At 47.9% G+C, this 20,324-nt stretch overlaps 1 protein-coding gene across 1 annotated transcript in view; it reads left to right on the top strand.

The window, feature by feature from the left end:
- The first annotated feature begins 5,794 nt into the window (after positions 1-5,794).
- LOC127908034 (sodium-dependent phosphate transport protein 2B-like) overlaps positions 5,795-20,324 on the top strand; it is a 41,845-nt gene continuing 27,315 nt past the window's right edge. The window contains 2 exon segments of the mRNA XM_052465018.1: positions 5,795-5,944; positions 19,981-20,059. Coding sequence (XP_052320978.1) covers positions 19,984-20,059 — 76 coding nt within the window. The 5' untranslated portion in view covers positions 5,795-5,944; positions 19,981-19,983.

The following is a 20,324-nucleotide window of genomic DNA, read 5'->3' as shown; positions in this document are numbered from 1 at the left end:
TAACAGAGATACCTACTACCAGGTAACAGAAGTCTACCCAGGTAACAGAGAGGTCTACCCAGGTAACAGAGAGGTCTACCCAGGTAACAGAGATACCTACTGAGGTAACAGAGAGGCCTACTCAGGTAACAGAAGTCTACCCAGGTAACAGAGAGGTCTACCCAGGTAACAGAGAGGTCTACCCAGGTAACAGAGAGGTCTACCCAGGTAACAGAGAGGTCTACCCAGGTAACAGAGAGGTCTACCCAGGTAACAGAGAGGTCTACCCAGGTAACAGAGAGGTCTACCCAGGTAACAGAGAGGTCTACCCAGGTAACAGAGAGGTCTACTCAGGTAACAGAAGTCTACCCAGGTAACAGAGAGGTCTACCCAGGTAACAGAGAGATCTACCCAGGTAACAGAGAGGTCTACCCAGGTAACAGAGAGGTCTACCCAGGTAACAGAGAGGTCTACCCAGGTAACAGAGAGGTCTACCCAGGTAACAGAGAGGTCTACCCAGGTAACAGAGAGGTCTACCCAGGTAACAGAGAGGTCTACCCAGGTAACAGAGAGGTCTACTCAGGTAACCAGGTAACAGAGAGGTCTACTCAGGTAACAGAGGTCTACCCAGGTAACAGAGAGGTCTACCCAGGAAACAGAGAGATCTACCCAGGTAACAGAGAGGTCTACTCAGGTAACAGAGAGGTCTACCCAGGTAACAGAGAGGTCTACCCAGGTAACAGAGAGGTCTACCCAGGTAACAGAGAGGTCTACCCAGGTAACAGAGAGGTCTAGGTAACAGAGGTCCCAGGTAACAGAGAGGTCTACCCAGGTAACAGAGAGGTCTACCCAGGTAACAGAGAGGTCTACCCAGGTAACAGAGAGGTCTACCCAGGTAACAGAGAACAGGTAAGAGAGGTCTACCCAGGTAACAGAGGTCTACTCAGGTAACAGAGAGTCTACCCAGGTAACAGAGAGGTCTACCCAGGTAACAGAGAGGTCTACCCAGGTAACAGAGAGGTCTACCCAGGTAACAGAGAGGTCTACCCAGGTAACAGAGAGGTCTACCCAGGTAACAGAGAGGTCTACCCAGGTAACAGAGAGGTCAGGTAACAGAGAGGTCTACCCAGGTAACAGAGAGGTCTACCCAGGTAACAGAGAGTCTACCCAGGTAACAGAGAGGTCTACCCAGGTAACAGAGAGGTCTACCCAGGTAACAGAGAGGTCTACCCAGGTAACAGAGACAGAAGTCTACCCAGGTAACAGAGAGGTCTACCCAGGTAACAGAGTCTACCCAGGTAACAGAGGTCTACCCAGGTAACAGAGAGGTCTACCCAGGTAACAGAGAGGTCTACCCAGGTAACAGAGAGGTCTACCCAGGTAACAGAGAGGTCTACCCAGGTAACAGAGAGGTCAGGTAACCCAGGTAACAGAGAGGTCTACCCAGGTAACAGAGAGGTCTACCCAGGTAACAGAGAGGTCTACCCAGGTAACAGAGAGGTCTACCCAGGTAACAGAGAGGTCTACCCAGGTAACAGAGAGGTCTACCCAGGTAACAGAGAGGTCTACCAGGTAACAGAGAGGTCTACCCAGGTAACAGAGAGGTCTACCCAGGTAACAGAGAGGTCTACCCAGGTAACAGAGAGGTCTACCCAGGTAACAGAGAGGTCTACCCAGGTAACAGAGAGGTCTACCCAGGTAACAGAGAGACCCAGGTCTACCCAGGTAACAGAGAGGTCTACCCAGGTAACAGAGAGGTCTACCCAGGTATCTACCCAGGTAACAGAGAGGTCTACTACCCAGGTAACAGAGAGGTCTACCCAGGTAACAGAGAGGTCTCAGGTAACAGAGAGGTCTACCCCAGGTAACAGAGAGGTCTACCAGGTAACAGGTAACAGAGAGGTCTACCCAGGTAACAGAGAGGTCTACCCAGGTAACAGAGAGGTCTACCCAGGTAACAGAGAGGTAACAGAGGAGAGGTCTACCAGGTAACAGAGAGAGGTCTACCCAGGTAACAGAGAGGTCTACCCAGGTAACAGAGAGGTCTACCCAGGTAACAGAGTCTACCCAGGTAACAGAGAGGTCTACCAGGTAACAGAGAGGTCTACCCAGGTAACAGAGAGGTCTACCCAGGTAACAGAGAGGTCTACCCAGGTAACAGAGAGGTCTACCCAGGTAACAGAGAGGTCTACCCAGGTAACAGAGAGGTAACAGAGAGGTCTACCCAGGTAACAGAGAGGTCTACCCAGGTAACAGAGAGGTCTACCCAGGTAACAGAGAGGTCTACCCAGGTAACAGAGAGGTCTACCCAGGTAACAGAGAGGTCTACCCAGGTAACAGAGGACTACCCAGGTAACAGATAGGTCTACCCAGGTAACAGAGAGGACTACCCAGGTAACAGAGAGGTCTACACAGGTAACAGAGGTCGACCCAGGTAACAGAGAGGCCTACTCAGGTAACAGAGAGATCTACTCAGGTAACAGAAGTCAACCCAGGTAACAGAGAGGACTACCCAGGTAACAGAGAGGTCTACCCAGGTAACAGAGAGGTCTACCCAGGTAACAGAGAGGTCTACCCAGGTAACAGAGAGGTCTACCCAGGTAACAGAAGTCTACCCAGGTAACAGAGAGGTCTACCCAGGTAACAGAGAGGTCTACCCAGGTAACAGAGAGGTCTACAGGTCAGGTAACAGAGAGGTCTACCCAGGTAACAGAGAGGTCTACCCAGGTAACAGAGAGGTCTACCCAGGTAACAGAGAGGTCTACCCAGGTAACAGAGAGGTCTACCAGGTAACAGAGAGGTCTACCCAGGTAACAGAGGTCTGCAGGTAACAGAGGTCCCAGGTAACAGAGAGGTCTACCCAGGTAACAGAGAGGTCTACCCAGGTAACAGAGAGGTCTACCCAGGTAACAGAGAGGTCTACCCAGGTAACAGAGAGGTCTACCCAGGTAACAGAGAGGTCTACCCAGGTAACAGAGAGGTCTACCCAGGTAACAGAGAGGTCTACCCAGGTAGGTCTACCCAGGTAACAGAGAGGTAACAGAGAGGTCTACCCAGGTAACAGAGAGGTCTACCCAGGTAACAGAGAGGTCTACCCAGGTAACAGAGAGGTCTACCCAGGTAACAGAGGTCTACCCAGGTAACAGAGAGAGGTAACTAGGTCTACCCAGGTAACAGAGGTCTACCCAGGTAACAGAGAGGTCTACCCAGGTAACAGAGAGGTCTACCCAGGTAACAGAGAGGTCTACCCAGGTAACAGAGAGGTCTACCCAGGTAACAACAGAGGAGGTCTACCCAGGTAACAGAGAGGTCTACCCAGGTAACTACTACCCAGGTAACAGAGAGGTAACTAGGTCTACCCAGGTAACAGAGAGGTCTACCCAGGTAACAGAGAGGTCTACCCAGGTAACAGAGAGGACTACCCAGGTAACAGAGAGGTCTACCCAGGTAACAGAGAGGTCTACCCAGGTAACAGAGAGGTCTACCCAGGTAACAGAGAGGTCTACCCAGGTAACAGAGAGGTCTACCCAGGTAACAGAGAGGTCTACCCAGGTAACAGAGAGGTCTACCCAGGTAACAGAGAGGTCTACCCAGGTAACAGAGAGGTCTACCCAGGTAACAGAGAGGTCTACCCAGGTAACAGAGAGGTCTACCCAGGTAACAGAGAGGTCTACCCAGGTAACAGAGAGGTCTACCCAGGTAACAGAGAGGTCTACCCAGGTAACAGAGAGGTCTACCCAGGTAACAGAGAGGTCTACCCAGGTAACAGAGAGGTCTACCCAGGTAACAGAGAGGTCTACCCAGGGTAACAGGTCTACCCAGGTAACAGAGAGGTCTACCCAGGTAACAGAGAGGTCTACCCAGGTAACAGAGGTCTACCCAGGTAACAGAGGTCTACCCAGGTAACAGAGAGGTCTACCCAGGTAACAGAGAGGTCTACCCAGGTAACAGAGAGGTCTACCCAGGTAACAGAGAGGTCTACCCAGGTAACAGAGAGGGTCTACCCAGGTAACAGAGAGGTCTACCCAGGTAACAGAGAGGTCTACCCAGGTAACAGAGAGGTAACACCCAGGTAACAGAGAGGTCTACCCAGGTAACAGAGAGGTCTACCCAGGTAACAGAGAGGTCTACCCAGGTAACAGAGAGGTCTACCCAGGTAACAGAGAGGTCTACCCAGGTAACAGAGAGGTCTACCCAGGTAACAGAGAGGTCTACCCAGGTAACAGAGAGGTCTACCCAGGTAACAGAGAGGTCTACCCAGGTAACAGAGAGGTCTACCCAGGTAACAGAGAGGTCTACCCAGGTAACAGAGAGGTCTACCCACCCAGGTAACAGAGAGGTCTACCCAGGTAACAGAGGTCTACCCAGGTAACAGAGAGGTCTACCCAGGTAACAACAGAGAGGTCTACCCAGGTAACAGAGAGGTAACAGAGAGGTCTACCCAGGTAACAGAGAGGTCTACCCAGGTAACAGAGAGGTCTACCCAGGTAACAGAGAGGTCTACCCAGGTAACAGAGAGGTCTACCCAGGTAACAGAGAGGTCTACCCAGGTAACAGAGAGGTCTACCCAGGTAACAGAGAGGTCTACCCAGGTAACAGAGAGGTCTACCCAGGTAACAGAGAGGTCTACCCAGGTAACAGAGAGGTCTACCCAGGTAACAGAGAGGTCTACCCAGGTAACAGAAGTCTACCCAGGTAACAGAGAGGTCTGCCCAGGGTAACAGAAGGTCTACCCAGGCACAGGTAACAGAGAGGTCTACCCAGGTAACAGAGAGGTAACAGAGAGGTCTACCCAGGTAACAGGGTGGTAACAAGAGGTCTACCCAGGTGTTCTCTACTGTACCAGCTGAGGCAGGTTAGTAACAGAGGTGATCTGTACTCTACTGTACCCCTGAGGTCTCACCCAGGTAGAGAGGTAACAGAGAGGCCAGGGTGCTGTAGATGTGTTCTCTACTGTACCAGCTGAGGCAGGTTAGACAGGGTGCTGTAGATGTGTTCTCTACTGTACCAGCTGAGGCAGGTTAGACAGGGTGCTGTAGATGTGTTCTCTACTGTACCAGCTGAGGCAGGTTAGACAGGGTGCTGTAGATGTGTTCTCTACTGTACCAGCTGAGGCAGGTTAGACAGGGTGCTGTAGATGTGTTCTCTACTGTACCAGCTGAGGCAGGTTAGACAGGGTGCTGTAGATATGTTCTCTACTGTACCCGCTGAGGCAGGTTAGACAGGGTGCTGTACAGGTGTTCTCTACTGTACCAGCCGAGGCAGTCTGGAGTCAGAGGGCAGGAGGAGAGATTTCATCACACTTTGCACCTCATGCACAGAGATCTCATCGCCACGGAAACAGATAAGACCCGGTAATCAGGTAACGACAGGCGTCTCACCTGGATATCTGAGGACGCCGCACGTACGCTTGCCGACATCACCAAGGCCGAGATAATTCCTTCGGACAGTCAGAGAGAGAGAGAGAGAGAGAGGGAGGGGGACAGACTGACTGACTGCTGTCTACCTGAAGCAGGTTTGTCTCTGAGGTATCGACCTGACTGACTGCTGTCTACCTGAAGCAGGTTTGTCTCTCTGAGGTGTCGACCTGACTGCTGTCTACCTGAAGCAGGTTTGTCTCTCTGAGGTATCGACCTGACTGCTGTCTACCTGAAGCAGGTTTGTCTCTGAGGTATCGACCTGACTGCTGTCTACCTGAAGCAGGTTTGTCTCTCTGAGGTATCGACCTGACTGCTGTCTACCTGAAGCAGGTTTGTCTCTCTGAGGTATCGACCTGACTGCTGTCTACCTGAAGCAGGTTTGTCTCTCTGAGGTATCGACCTGACTGCTGTCTACCTGAAGCAGGTTTGTCTCTCTGAGGTATCGACCTGACTGCTGTCTACCTGAAGCAGGTTTGTCTCTCTGAGGTATCGACCTGTCATCACTAGCTGCTGAGACCCACAGACACAGAGTGCCTCTGCTTCAGGTGAGTTCTGACAACATGGACACTCAGTCATCTACAGTATATTATATAGAGTTACTCTGTGTGGATGGGTGTATGGACCTGTGTGACAGAGGTAGAGGGTTATGGAGTATTGCTTTGTGAAGATCATTTAGTTAGGAATTACGGTAACTCCTGTTTTTTTTGGTTAGGATTTACGGTAACTCCTGTTTTTTTGGTTAGGATTTACGGTAACTCCTGTTTTTTGGTTAGGATTTACGGTAACTCCTGTTTTTTTGGTTTTTTTGTAACTCCATTAGGATTTTTAACTCCTGGTATTTACGGTAACACCTGGATTTTTGGTTAGGATTTACGGTAACTCCAGTTTTTTTGGTTAGGATTTACGGTAACTCCTGTTTTTTTGGTTAGGATTTATGGTAGCTCCTGTTTTTGGTTAGGATTTACGGTAACTCCTGATTTTTTTTGGTTAGGATTTACGGTAACTCCTGGTTTTTTTGGTTAGGATTTATGGTACTCCTGTTTTTTGGTTAGGATTTTACTCCTGTTTTTTGGTTAGGAGTAACTCCTGTTTTTTTGGTTAGGATTTATGGTAACTCCTGTTTTTGGTTAGGATTTACGGTAACTCCTGATTTATTTTTTTGGTTAGGATTTACGGTAACTCCTGTTTTTTTGGTTAGGATTTATGGTAACTCCTGTTTTTTGGTTAGGATTTAACAACTGGTTTTTGGTTAGGATTTACGGTAACTCCTGTTTTTTGGTTAGGATTTACGGTAACTCCTGTTTTTGGTTAGGATTTACGGTAACTCCTGTTTTATTTGGTTAGTTTTTTTTTTGATTTTACGTTTATTTTTTATTTTTTTTAAAGGGGTGGTGGTCATTCAACATTTTCGATGGGTCATTTTCCCAGAAGAAAAAGTATTTGATCTGTCTAGTGAGGATGTGTAAAAAAATAGTGTACATTCACTGTCAAACTTAAATCACTAAGACACAATGTGTTTCTTCCTCCAATCAAAAAGAGGGAATATTTGTCAGTAAAGTCATTTGTTTTAGGGAATGAGAAAATGTCAAATGTGTAGATTCACTCGTAGAGCACAGCAGATGTTTATTACGCCTTCGCAGAAGGCAGGAATCGTGGTTGCAGGCAGGCAATGGTCAAACACAGGTAGGCAGTCAAAAAAGAAAACAATACCTCACAACGATACAAAGAGAAAGAACTGAACTAAATAGGGAGCTGATGAGAAACGGACACAGGTGAAATCAATTAACAACAATGAAAGACAGAGCTACGTCCCAGAACAACGGAACAAAGGCTGCGTCCCAGAACAACGGAACAAAGGCTGCGTCCCAGAACCACGGAACAAAGGCTACGTCCCAGAACAACGGAACAAAGGCTGCGTCCCAGAACCACGGAACAAAGGCTACGTCCCAGAACCACGGAACAAAGGCTACGTCCCAGAACCACGGAACAAAGGCTACGTCCCAGAACCACGGAACAAAGGCTGCGTCCCAGAACCACGGAACAAAGGCTACGTCCCAGAACAACGGAACAAAGGCTACGTCCCAGAACAACGGAACAAAGGCTACGTCCCAGAACCACGGAACAAAGGCTACGTTCCAGAACCACGGAACAAAGGCTACGTCCCAGAACCACGGAACAAAGGCTACGTCCCAGAACCACGGAACAAAGGCTGCGTCCCAGAACCACGGAACAAAGGCTACGTCCCAGAACCACGGAACAAAGGCTACGTCCCAGAACCACGGAACAAAGGCTGCGTCCCAGAACCACGGAACAAAGGCTACGTTCCAGAACCACGGAACAAAGGCTACATTCCAGAACCACGGAACAAAGGCTACGTCCCAGAACAACGGAACAAAGGCTGCATTCCAGAACCACGGAACAAAGGCTACGTTCCAGAACCACGGAACAAAGGCTACGTTCCAGAACCACGGAACAAAGGCTGCATTCCAGAACCACGGAACAAAGGCTGCATTCCAGAACCACGGAACAAAGGCTACGTTCCAGAACCACGGAACAAAGGCTACGTTCCAGAACCATGGAACAAAGGCTGCGTTCCAGAACCACGGAACAAAGGCTGCGTTCCAGAACCACGGAACAAAGGCTACGTTCAAGAACAACGGAACAAAGGCTACGTTCCAGAACAACGGAACAAAGCTACGTTCCAGAACAAAGGAACAAAGCTACGTTCCAGAACCACGGAACAAAGCTACGTTCCAGAACCACGGAACAAAGGCTACGTTCCAGAACAAAGGAACAAAGGCCAACGGCACCAGAACAAAGGAACAAAGGCTACTGGTTCGGTCAGAACAAATGAACAAAGGTCTGTGATGAAGTCAACATCTATGTTCCAGAACAAGGGACAAAGGCTGAAGCTTCCCAGAACAAAGGATTTTGTTTGCACACCAGAACAAAGGTAATCCCTACGGTTCCAGAACAAATTAACAAAGGCGTGTAATGTGTTCCAGAACAAATGAACAAAGGACACATAACTTCCCAGAACAGGAGGAGCAAGGTCTACGTTCCAGAACCTTGTGGGCCCACAGTACTGTACCCGGTCCCATAATGCAGGAGGAAGGAAGAATGGGAGGCTGAGTTACTGGTCGGAAGGTCAAACTGGCAACGGCTTTCACCAGAGGGTGGAACATGAAAATGGAAGGGGAGCAGAGCCCAGACGCTTGTCTGGAGAGGTCTGAAATATTCCATATTAGGCAATGATATGTTAAGATGAAAAAGGTATGGACTCCAACCAGTGGCGACACTCCTGGCCATGTTGATGGGAAGGTCTGCTCCCCATGAATTCCTCTCAGCGGGGGATCTCCTGAGAAGGACCAGGGTGATGTGGGAGGGATTGGCTGAAGAGTATGACCACGGAGGCATCCACCTCCAGAAAGGAAGGGTCTGATCCGGTTGGAGAAGGACAGGAGCTGAGGTGAAGAGGCATCCACCTCCAGGGTGAAAGGAAGGGTCGGATCGGGTTGGAGAAGGACAGGAGCTGAGATGAAGAGGCATTCACCTCCAGGGTGAAAGGAAGGGTCTGATCGGGTTGGAGAAGGACAGGAGCTGAGATGAAGAGGCGTTTCAAGCTGAACGCAGTCAGGGCTGTATCAGTCCATTGAAGGGTCCGGGTCTTTTGTCTGGTAAGGGCAGTGAGCGGGGCAGAAGTAGAACTGAAGTTCTGAATGAACCGACGATAGAAGTTGGAGAACCCAATAAAACGTTGGAGTTCCTTAAAGGTGATGGGTTTGGGCCCATTACTGATGGCGGTGACTTTGTCCACATCCATGCGGACCCCTCCAGGTGTCAGTACGAAGCCGAGGAAGCTTACATGGAAGGTGCTCGTCAGTCTTCACATAAAAGGTTATGGTCAAGGAGCCGTTGAAGAACCTTTTGCACATGCTTTATGTGTTCCTTCAGGGAGTAGGAGTAAATCAGGAGGTCATCAATGTAGACGATGAGAAAGCGATTGATAATTTCCTGGCAAACCTCGTTCATAAAGGATTGGAAGATGGCAGGGGCGTTCGTAAGGCCGTAGGGCAGGACCGGGTATTCGTAGTGTCCTCGAGTGGTGATAAAGGCCGTCTTCCATTCGTCGCCTTCACGTATACGGACAAGGTTATATGCACTTCGCAGGTCACGTTTAGTATAGATGTCGGCGGTTCAAGGGTCGCCGGGTACAAAGGAAGAGGGAAACGGTTCTTGACCATGACGTCATTCACAGAACGATAATCCATACATGGACGGGGACCACCGTCCTTATTTTTCAGGCGAAGAAGAAGCTGGACGCAGCCGGGGAAGAAGAAGGACAAATGAAACCGTTTGAGTGATTCATCAATGTAGTTCTCCATTGCCTCATTTTCCGGGATCGATAGGGGGTAAACATGGCCATTCGGTGGGGACACTCCAGGGAGTAAGTCAAGGGCACAGTCTCCTGGGCAATGTGGTGGCAGAGTGGAGGCCTTGACTTTGCTGAAGACGTTGCTGTACTGGGCGTATTCAGATGGTATGGTGGGTGGCACTGCCGAGGGAGGGTCCTCAATAGTGGTGGCTCTGCAGGGTAGGCTGAGACAACTGGTGAAGCAGGTAGAAGACCAGGACAGTTGTTCACCTTGTCTTCACGAGATGGCAGGGTCATGATGACAAAGCCAGGGGTGTCCGAGGATGCGTGGCTGTTTGGGGGATGAGAGTTCCATGAGTTGAATGGTTTCGGTGTGGAAGACTCCAATCTGGAGGGTGACGCTCTGTGGTCAGGTGCGTGATGAACCCCGTGCCTAATGGCTGCCTGCCAGGGTGTTAATCCTAAAGGGAGGGGTGACGCTCTGTGGTCAGGTGCGTGATGAACCCCATGCCTAATGGCTGCCAGTCCAGGGTGTTAATCCTTAAGGCAGGGGTGACGCTCTGTGGTCAGGTGCGTGATGAACCCTGTGCCTAATGGCTGCCTGCCAGGGTGTTAATCCTAAAGGGAGGGGTGACGCTCTGTGGTCAGGTGCGTGATGAACCCCATGCCTAATGGCTGCCAGTCCAGGGTGTTAATCCTTAAGGCAGGGGTGACGCTCTGTGGTCAGGTGCGTGATGAACCCCGTGCCTAATGGCTGCCAGTCCAGGGTGTTAATCCTTAAGGCAGGGGTGACGCTCTGTGGTCAGGTGCGTGATGAACCCCGTGCCCAATGGCTGCCAGTCCAGGGTGTTAATCCTTAAGGGAGGGTGACAGGTGTTAGATCAATGTCAAGCTCTTGTACTCGCTGGTGATCAATAAAATTACCTTCTGCTTCCGAATCTATCAAGCCTTCTACGGACTTGGTAACCCCCTTCACTGTCATCAATACTGGGACCGAGAATTGAAGTTCCATGAGGAGGTCTCCTATAGGACGACCGCAGGGAGAGTGATCAAATACCTCTTTGAAGAGGGTGTGGAAACGGATCTCAGATCGGAGTTCTGTGCTGTTGGCAGTCCATCTGGCGCTGGCCCAATCCGGGTCAGTAGAGACAAACAAAATCCACCCTGCTCTTATCGGTGGCGAAGTTAGTGGGGGTTGTGCGCAATGTATTTGCTGCATTGCATCAGAAATCCCGGACATTTCCCAGGTCGAACCGTCATGTTTTCCAGACATGGATATGAATGAAGGAGGGCTATCGGTTACGATACCTGGCATCGGAGGAGTAGGGACAGGCTGGCGGAGAAGATGGTTACGATACCTGGCATCGGAGGACAAGGGACAGGCTGGCGGAGAAGATGGTTATGATACCTGGCATCGGAGGAGAAGGGATAGGCTGGCGGAGAAGATGGCACATTTCCTCCATAAGCTCCTCTTGCTGGGTTACGATACCTGGCATCGGAGGAGAAGGGACAGGCTGGCGGAGAAGATTGTTACGATACCTGGCATCGGAGGAGAAGGGATAGGCTGGTGGAGAAGATTGTTACGATACCTGGCATCGGAGGAGAAGGGATAGGCTGGCAGAGAAGATGGCACATTTCCTCCATAAGCTCCTCTTGCTGGGTTACGATACCTGGCATCGGAGGAGAAGGGATAGGCTGGCGGAGAAGATGGTTACGATACCTGGCATCGGAGGAGTAGGGATAGGCTGGCGGAGAAGATGGTTACGATACCTGGCATCGGAGGAGTAGGGATAGGCTGGCGGAGAAGATGGTTACGATACCTGGCATCGGAGGAGTAGGGATAGGCTGGCGGAAAAGATGGTTATGATACCTGGCATCGGAGGAGTAGGGATAGGCTGGCGGAGAAGATGGTTACGATACCTGGCATCGGAGGAGAAGGGACAGGCTGGCGGAGAAGATGGTTACGATACCTGGCATCGGAGGAGAAGGGACAGGCTGGCGGAGAAGATAGTTACGATACCTGGCATCGGAGGAGTAGGGATAGGCTGGCGGAGAAGATGGTTACGATACCTGGCATCGGAGGAGAAGGGACAGGCTGGCGGAGAAGATGGTTACGATACCTGGCATCGGAGGAGAAGGGACAGGCTGGCGAAGAAGATGGTTACGATACCTGGCATCGGAGGAGTAGGGATAGGCTGGTGGAGAAGATGGTTACGATACCTGTCATCGGAGGAGAATGGACAGGCTGGCGGAGAAGATGGTTACGATACCTGGCATCAGAGGAGTAGGGACAGGCTGGTGGAGAAGATTGTTATGATACCTGGCATCGGAGGAGAAGGGATAGGCTGGCGGAGAAGATGGTTACGATACCTGGCATCGGAGGAGAAGCGATAGGCTGGTGGAGAAGATGGTTACGATACCTGTCATCGGAGGAGAAGGGATAGGCTGGCAGAGAAGATGGTTATGATACCTGGCATCGGAGGAGAAGCGATAGGCTGGCGGAGAAGATAGTTACGATACCTGGCATCGGAGGAGAAGGGATAGGCTGGCGGAGAAGATGGTTATGATACCTGGCATCGGAGGAGAAGGGATAGGCTGGCAGAGAAGATGGTTACGATACCTGGCATCGGGGACGAAGGGATAGGCTGGCAGAGAAGATGGTTATGATACCTGGCATCGGAGGAGAAGGGATAGGCTAGCGGAGAAGATGGTTATGATACCTGGCATCGGAGGAGAAGGGATAGGCTGGCAGAGAAGATGGTTATGATACCTGGCATCGGAGGAGAAGGGATAGGCTGGCGGAGAAGATGGTTACGATACCTGGCATCGGAGGAGAAGGGATAGGCTGGCGGAGAAGATGGTTACGATACCTGGCATCGGAGGAGAAGGGATAGGCTGGCGGAGAAGATGGTTACGATACCTGGCATCGGAGGAGAAGGGATAGGCTAGCGGAGAAGATGGTTACGATACCTGGCATCGGAGGAGAAGGGATAGGCTGGCGGAGAAGATGGTTACGATACCTGGCATCGGAGGAGAAGGGATAGGCTGGCGGAGAAGATGGTTACGATACCTGGCATCGGAGGAGAAGGGATAGGCTGGCAGAGAAGATGGTTACGATACCTGGCATCGGAGGAGAAGGGATAGGCTGGCGGAGAAGATGGTTACGATACCTGGCATCGGAGGAGAAGGGATAGGCTGGCAGAGAAGATGGTTACGATACCTGGCATCGGAGGAGAAGGGACAGGCTGGCAGAGAGGGTGGCACATTTCCTCCATAAGCTCCTCTTGCTGGGTTATGATACCTGGCATCGGAGGAGAAGGGATAGGCTGGCGGAGAAGATGGTTACGATACCTGGCATCGGAGGAGAAGGGATAGGCTGGCAGAGAAGATGGCACATTTCCTCCATAAGCTCCTCTTGCTGGGTTATGATACCTGGCATCGGAGGAGAAGGGATAGGCTGGCAGAGAAGATGGCACATTTCCTCCATAAGCTCCTCTTGCTGGGTTATGATACCTGGCATCGGAGGAGAAGGGATAGGCTGGCAGAGAAGATGGTTACGATACCTGGCATCGGAGGAGAAGGGACAGGCTGGCGGAGAAGATGGCACATTTCCTCCATAAGCTCCTCTTGCTGGGTTATGATACCTGGCATCGGAGGAGAAGGGATAGGCTGGCAGAGAAGATGGCACATTTCCTCCATAAGCTCCTCTTGCTGGGTTATGATACCTGGCATCGGAGGAGAAGGGACAGGCTGGCAGAGAAGATGGCACATTTCCTCCATAAGCTCCTCTTGCTGGGTTATGATACCTGGCATCGGAGGAGTAGGGACAGGCTGGCGGAGAAGATGGCACATTTCCTCCATAAGCTCCTCTTGCTGGGTTATGATACCTGGCATCGGAGGAGAAGGGACAGGCTGGCAGAGAAGATGGCACATTTCCTCCATAAGCTCCTCTTGCTGGGTTACGATACCTGGCATCGGAGGAGAAGGGATAGGCTGGCAGAGAAGATGGCACATTTCCTCCATAAGCTCCTCTTGCTGGGTTATGATACCTGGCATCGGAGGAGAAGGGACAGGCTGGCAGAGAAGATGGCACATTTCCTCCATAAGCTCCTCTTGCTGGGTTATGATACCTGGCATCGGAGGAGAAGGGATAGGCTGGCAGAGAAGATGGCACATTTCCTCCATAAGCTCCTCTTGCTGGGTTAGGCGCCGTTGTAGCTCCGCTGAATCCATTCCGTTATTGGGTCAGGTATTCTGTCATGAATACTCAGGGAGAAAAGGGGATTGATTCACACGCAGAGCACGGCAGATGTTAATTAAGCCTTTGCAGAAGGCAGGAATCGTGGTCACAGGCAGGCAATGGTCAAACACAGGCAGGCAATGGTCAAACACAGGTAGGCAATGGTCAAACACAGGTAGGCAATGGTCAAACACAGGCAGGCAATGGTCAAACACAGGCAGGCAATGGTCAAACACAGGTAGGCAATGGTCAAACACAGGTAGTCAATGGTCAAACACAGGTAGGCAGTGGTCAAACACAGGCAGCCAATGGTCAAACACAGGTAGGCAATGGTCAAACACAGGTAGGCAATGGTCAAACACAGGCAGCCAATGGTCAAACACAGGTAGGCAGTCAAAAACAAACAATACCTCACAACCATACAAACAGAAAGAACTGAACAGGGAGCTGATGCAGACCAAGTGAGAAGCCAACACAGGAGAAATCAATTAACAAAAATGAAAGACAGGGCTACGTTCCAGAACACAAAGAAACAGGGCTACGTTCCAGAACACAAAGAAACAGGGCTACGTTCCAGAACACAAAGAAACAGGGCTACGTTCCAGAACACAAAGAAACAGGGCTACGTTCCAGAACATGAAGAAACAGGGCTACGTTCCAGACCACAAAGAAACAGGGCTACGTTCCAGAACACAAAGAAACAGGGCTACGTTCCAGATCACAAAGAAACAGGGCTTCGTTCCAGAACACAAAGAAACAGGGCTACGTTCCAGAACACAAAGAAACAGGGCTACGTTCCAGAACACAAAGAAACAGGGCTACGTTCCAGAACACAAAGAAACAGGGCTATGTTCCAGAACACAAAGAAACAGGGCTACGTTCCAGAACACAAAGAAACAGGGCTACGTTCCAGAACACAAAGAAACAGGGCTACGTTCCAGAACACAAAGAAACAGGGCTGTGTTCCAGAACACAAAGAAACAGGGCTACGTTCCAGAACACAAAGAAACAGGGCTACGTTCCAGAACACAAAGAAACAGGGCTACGTTCCAGAACACAAAGAAACAGGGCTACGTTCCAGAACACAAAGAAACAGGGCTACGTTCCAGAACACAAAGAAAAAGAACACAAGGTTGACTAAGAAAAGAAAAGCAGAATCTTACAATGTGACTCAAATCAACACCCTGATATTTGAGTTAGTGAGAGCGATGAGTCAAACCATGTGACTCAAATCAACACCCTGATATTTGAGTTAGTGAGAGTGGTGAGTCAAACCATGTGACTCAAATCAACACCCTGATATTTGAGTTAGTAAGAGCGATGAGTCAAACCATGTGACTCAAATCAACACCCTGATATTTGAGTTAGTGAGAGTGGTGAGTCAAACCATGTGACTCAAATCAACACCCTGATATTTGAGTTAGTGAGAGTGGTGAGTCAAACCATGTGACTCAAATCAACACCCTGATATTTGAGTTAGTGAGAGTGGTGTGTCAAACCATGTGACTCAAAACAACACCCTGATATTTGAGTTAGTGAGAGTGGTGAGTCAAACCATGTGACTCAAATCAACACCCTGATATTTGAGTTAGTGAGAGCGATGAGTCAAACCATGTGACTCAAAACAACACCCTGATATTTGAGTTAGTGAGAGTGGTGTGTCAAACCATGTGACTCAAAACAACACCCTGATATTTGAGTTAGTGAGAGCGATGAGTCAAACCATGTGACTCAAATCAACACCCTGATATTTGAGTTAGTGAGAGTGGTGAGTCAAACCATGTGACTCAAATCAACACCCTGATATTTGAGTTAGTAAGAGCGATGAGTCAAACCATGTGACTCAAATCAACACCCTGATATTTGAGTTAGTGAGAGTGGTGAGTCAAACCATGTGACTCAAATCAACACCCTGATATTTGAGTTAGTGAGAGTGGTGAGTCAAACCATGTGACTCAAATCAACACCCTGATATTTGAGTTAGTGAGAGTGGTGTGTCAAACCATGTGACTCAAAACAACACCCTGATATTTGAGTTAGTGAGAGTGGTGAGTCAAACCATGTGACTCAAATCAACACCCTGATATTTGAGTTAGTGAGAGCGATGAGTCAAACCATGTGACTCAAAACAACACCCTGATATTTGAGTTAGTGAGAGTGGTGTGTCAAACCATGTGACTCAAAACAACACCCTGATATTTGAGTTAGTGAGAGCGATGAGTCAAACCATGTGACTCAAATCAACACCCTGATATTTGAGTTAGTGAGAGTGGTGAGTCAAAACATTTGACTCAAATCAACACCCTGATATTTGAGTTAGTGAGATTGGTGTGTCAAACCATGTGACTTAAATCAACACCCTGATATTTGAGTTTAGTGAGAGCGGTGAGTCAAAACATGTGACTCAAATCAACACCCTGATATTTGAGTTTAGTGAGAGCGGTGAGTCAAACCATGTGACTCAAATCAACACCCTGATATTTGAGTTAGTGAGAGTGGTGAGTCAAACCATGTGACTCAAAACAACACCCTGATATTTGAGTTTAGTGAGAGCGGTGAGTCAAACCATGAGACTCAAAACAACACCCTGATATTTGAGTTTAGTGAGAGCGGTGAGTCAAACCATGTGACTCAAAACAACACCCTGATATTTGAGTTTAGTGCGAGCGGTGAGTCTTTCCAGTGAATGACAGCAGCCATTCCTCGAGGCAGACCAGGAAGCTGTACAACGCTGATTAGAGACACCGTTTCTTATCATCAGTATTCAACTCATTCTAAGAATAACAAACCTTTGATCTCTGTTTTGATGCGTTTGATGTGTAAAATAGACACCTTGTGTGTGCGTGTATGTGCAGGTGTGTGTATGTGTGTGTGTGTGTGTGTGTGCAGGTGTATGTATGTATGTGTGTGTGTGTGTGTGTGTGTGTGTGTGTGTGTGTGTGTGTGTGTGTGTGTGTGTGTGTGTGTGTGTGTGTGTGTGTGTGTGTGTGTGTGTGTGTGTGTGTGTGTGTGTGTTAATAGATAAGATGTGTGTGTTAATAGATAATATGTGTGTGTTAATAGATAAGATGTACTAGTATCATCATTTTAGCCTCCTTTCAGATAACATGTCCAGGCTTTACCAGGAACCTTCTACTGCTATGACCCTCCGTTAATAATCACTATGACAACAGCAAAACTACTGTAACAGTTAATAATCACTATGACAACAACAATACTACTGTAACAGTTAATAATCCCTATGACAACAGCAATACTAATATGACCCTCCATTAATAATCACTATGACAACAGCAATACTACTGTAACAGTTAATAATCACTATGACAACACCAATACTATAATACCAGTTAATAATCACTATGACAACAACAATACTACTGTAACAGTTAATAATCACTATGACAACAACAATACTATAATACCAGTTAATAATCACTATGACAACAGCAATACTACTGTAACAGTTAATAATCACTATGACAACAGCAATACTACTGTAACAGTTAATAATCACTATGAAAACAACAATACTGCTGTAACAGTTAATAATCACTATGACAACAACAATACTACTGTAACAGTTAATAATCACTATGACAACAACAATACTACTGTAACAGTTAATAATCACTATGACAACAACAATACTACTATGACCCTCCGTTAATAATCACTATGACAACAACAATACCACTATAACAGTTAATAATCACTATGACAACAACAATACCACTATAACAGTTAATAATCACTATGACAACAACAATACCACTATAACAGTTAATAATCACTATGACAACAACAATACCACTATAACAGTTAATAATCACTATGATGACAACAACAATACTACTGTAACAGTTAATAATCACTATGACAACAGCAATACTACTATAACAGTTAATAATCACTATGACAACAACAATACTACTATAACAGTTAATAATCACTATGACAACAACAATACTACTGTAACAATTAATAATCACCATGACAATAACAATACTACTGTAACAGTTAATAATCACTATGACAACAACAATACTACTGTAACAGATAATAATCACTATGACAACAACAATACTACTATAACAGTTAATAATCACTATGTCAACAACAATACTACTGTAACAGTTAATAATCACCATGACAATAACAATACTACTGTAACAGTTAATAATCCCTATGACAACAACAATACTACTGTAACAGTTAATAATCACCATGACAACAACAATACTACTGTAACAGTTAATAATCACTATGACAACAGCAATACTACTGTAACAGTTAATAATCACTATGATAATAACAATACTACTGTAACAGACTAACCATAATCATGTAATCAAGTATCAAGGGTATAAGGGAGAGACATTCTTTGCATGTGTGTGTGTGTGTGTGTGTGTGTGTGTGTGTGTGTGTGCGTGCGTGCGTGCGTGCGTGCGTGCGTGCGTGCGTGCGTGTGTGTTTTGTCAGCTGGTGTTGATCCGGTAGCTATTGAAAATTGAGTAGAACCCATCAGATGTCCTGATTAATTGAGAGGTGCGGAGAGAGGACTGACAGACAGACGCTCCCTTAACGGGATTCCACAGCTTCATCAATAGGTTTGATTGGAAAGTGAAGAGTACTTGGGCTGATTTATAGCTCATACTGAGGCTAGTTAGCTAGCGGTGATCATCAAAGTGATCAGGGCATTCAGCTCATACTGAGGCTAGTTTGCTAGCGGTGATCATCAAAGTGATCAGGGCATTCAGAAAGCGATCAACTAGGTAGAGTTGGGTGGAAGACAGTTGCTAGCGGTGATCATCAAAGTGATCAGGGCATTCAGAAAGCGATCAACTAGGTAGAGTTGGGTGGAAGACAGTTGCTAGCGGTGATCATCAAAGTGATCAGGGCATTCAGAAAGCGATCAACTAGGTAGAGTTGGGTGGAAGACAGTTGCTAGCGGTGATCATCAAAGTGATCAGGGCATTCAGAAAGCGATCAACTAGGTAGAGTTGGGTGGAAGACAGTTGCTAGCGGTGATCATCAAAGTGATCAGGGCATTCAGAAAGCGATCAACTAGGTAGAGTTGGGTGGAAGACAGTTGCTAGCGGTGATCATCAAAGTGATCAGGGCATTCAGAAAGCGATCAACTAGGTAGAGTTGGGTGGAAGACAGTTGCTAGCGGTGATCATCAAAGTGATCAGGGCATTCAGAAAGCGATCAACTAGGTAGAGTTGGGTGGAAGACAGTTGCGGTGATCGGTGATCATCAAAGTGAGACAGGGCATTCAGAAAGCGATCAACTAGCGGTGGTAGAGTTGGGTGGAAGACAGTTAGCTAGCGGTGATCATCAAAGTGATCAGGGCATTCAGAAAGCGATCAACTAGGTAGAGTTGGGTGGAAGACAGTTGCTAGCGGTGATCATCAAAGTGATCAGGGCATTCAGAAAGCGATCAACTAGGTAGACAATTGATATGTTGCTGTTCAATTTTATATATTAAAATTATACATTTGCATATTTCTATGGTGTTTTATTTAATATGCTGTCGTTATATTACTTGTATTGAGAAGTTTTATTTGATATGTTGTCTAGTTGTATTACAAATATTGAGGAAGAGAGAGAAAGAAAGAGAGAGAGAGGAAGAGACAGAAAGAGAGATAGACGGAGAGAGAAAGGAGAGAGAGAGGAAGAGACAGAAAGAGAGATAGACGGAGAGAGAAAGGAGAGAGAGAGGAAGAGAGAGAGATAGACAGAGAGAGAAAGGAGAGAGAGAGGAAGAGAGCTAGACGGAGAGAGAGAGAGAGAGAGAGAAAGAAAGAGAGATAGACGGAGAGAGAAAGGAGAGAGAGAGGAAGAGATAGACGTAGAGAGAAAGGAGAGAGACAGAAAGAGAGATAGACGGAGAGAGAAAGGAGAGAGACAGAAAGAGAGTTAAACGGAGAGAGAGAGAACTTTGTGATGTCTTTCCTCCCCAGACTATGGCTTCTCGACCTGAACTAGAGGACCAGAAATCCACAGGATCCACAGAGAAGCACAAAGATGATCAACTCAGTGGTACGTTATGAATCATTATTGTGTGTGTGTGTGTGTGTGTGTGCGCACACGCATGTGCGCTTGTGTGTGTGTGTGTACATGCATGTAAACCAGTGCTTCATTTATAATCGGGAAGTGCTGAGACATAAAGTGAGAGCGAGAGGTAGGAGACCTGGGGAGATCTGAGGTACTGAATCACCTTTATAGTAAAGCATTGCATATCATCCCATGTGCGTAGCGGTCTAGACTAGAGCAGTAGAGTAGAGGCGCTTGCACAATTTATTCT

Source organism: Oncorhynchus keta, chromosome 16 (genome assembly GCF_023373465.1).
Source record: "Oncorhynchus keta strain PuntledgeMale-10-30-2019 chromosome 16, Oket_V2, whole genome shotgun sequence".
NCBI lineage: Eukaryota > Metazoa > Chordata > Actinopteri > Salmoniformes > Salmonidae > Oncorhynchus > Oncorhynchus keta.
This window is presented reverse-complemented; position numbering and strand designations above follow the sequence as displayed.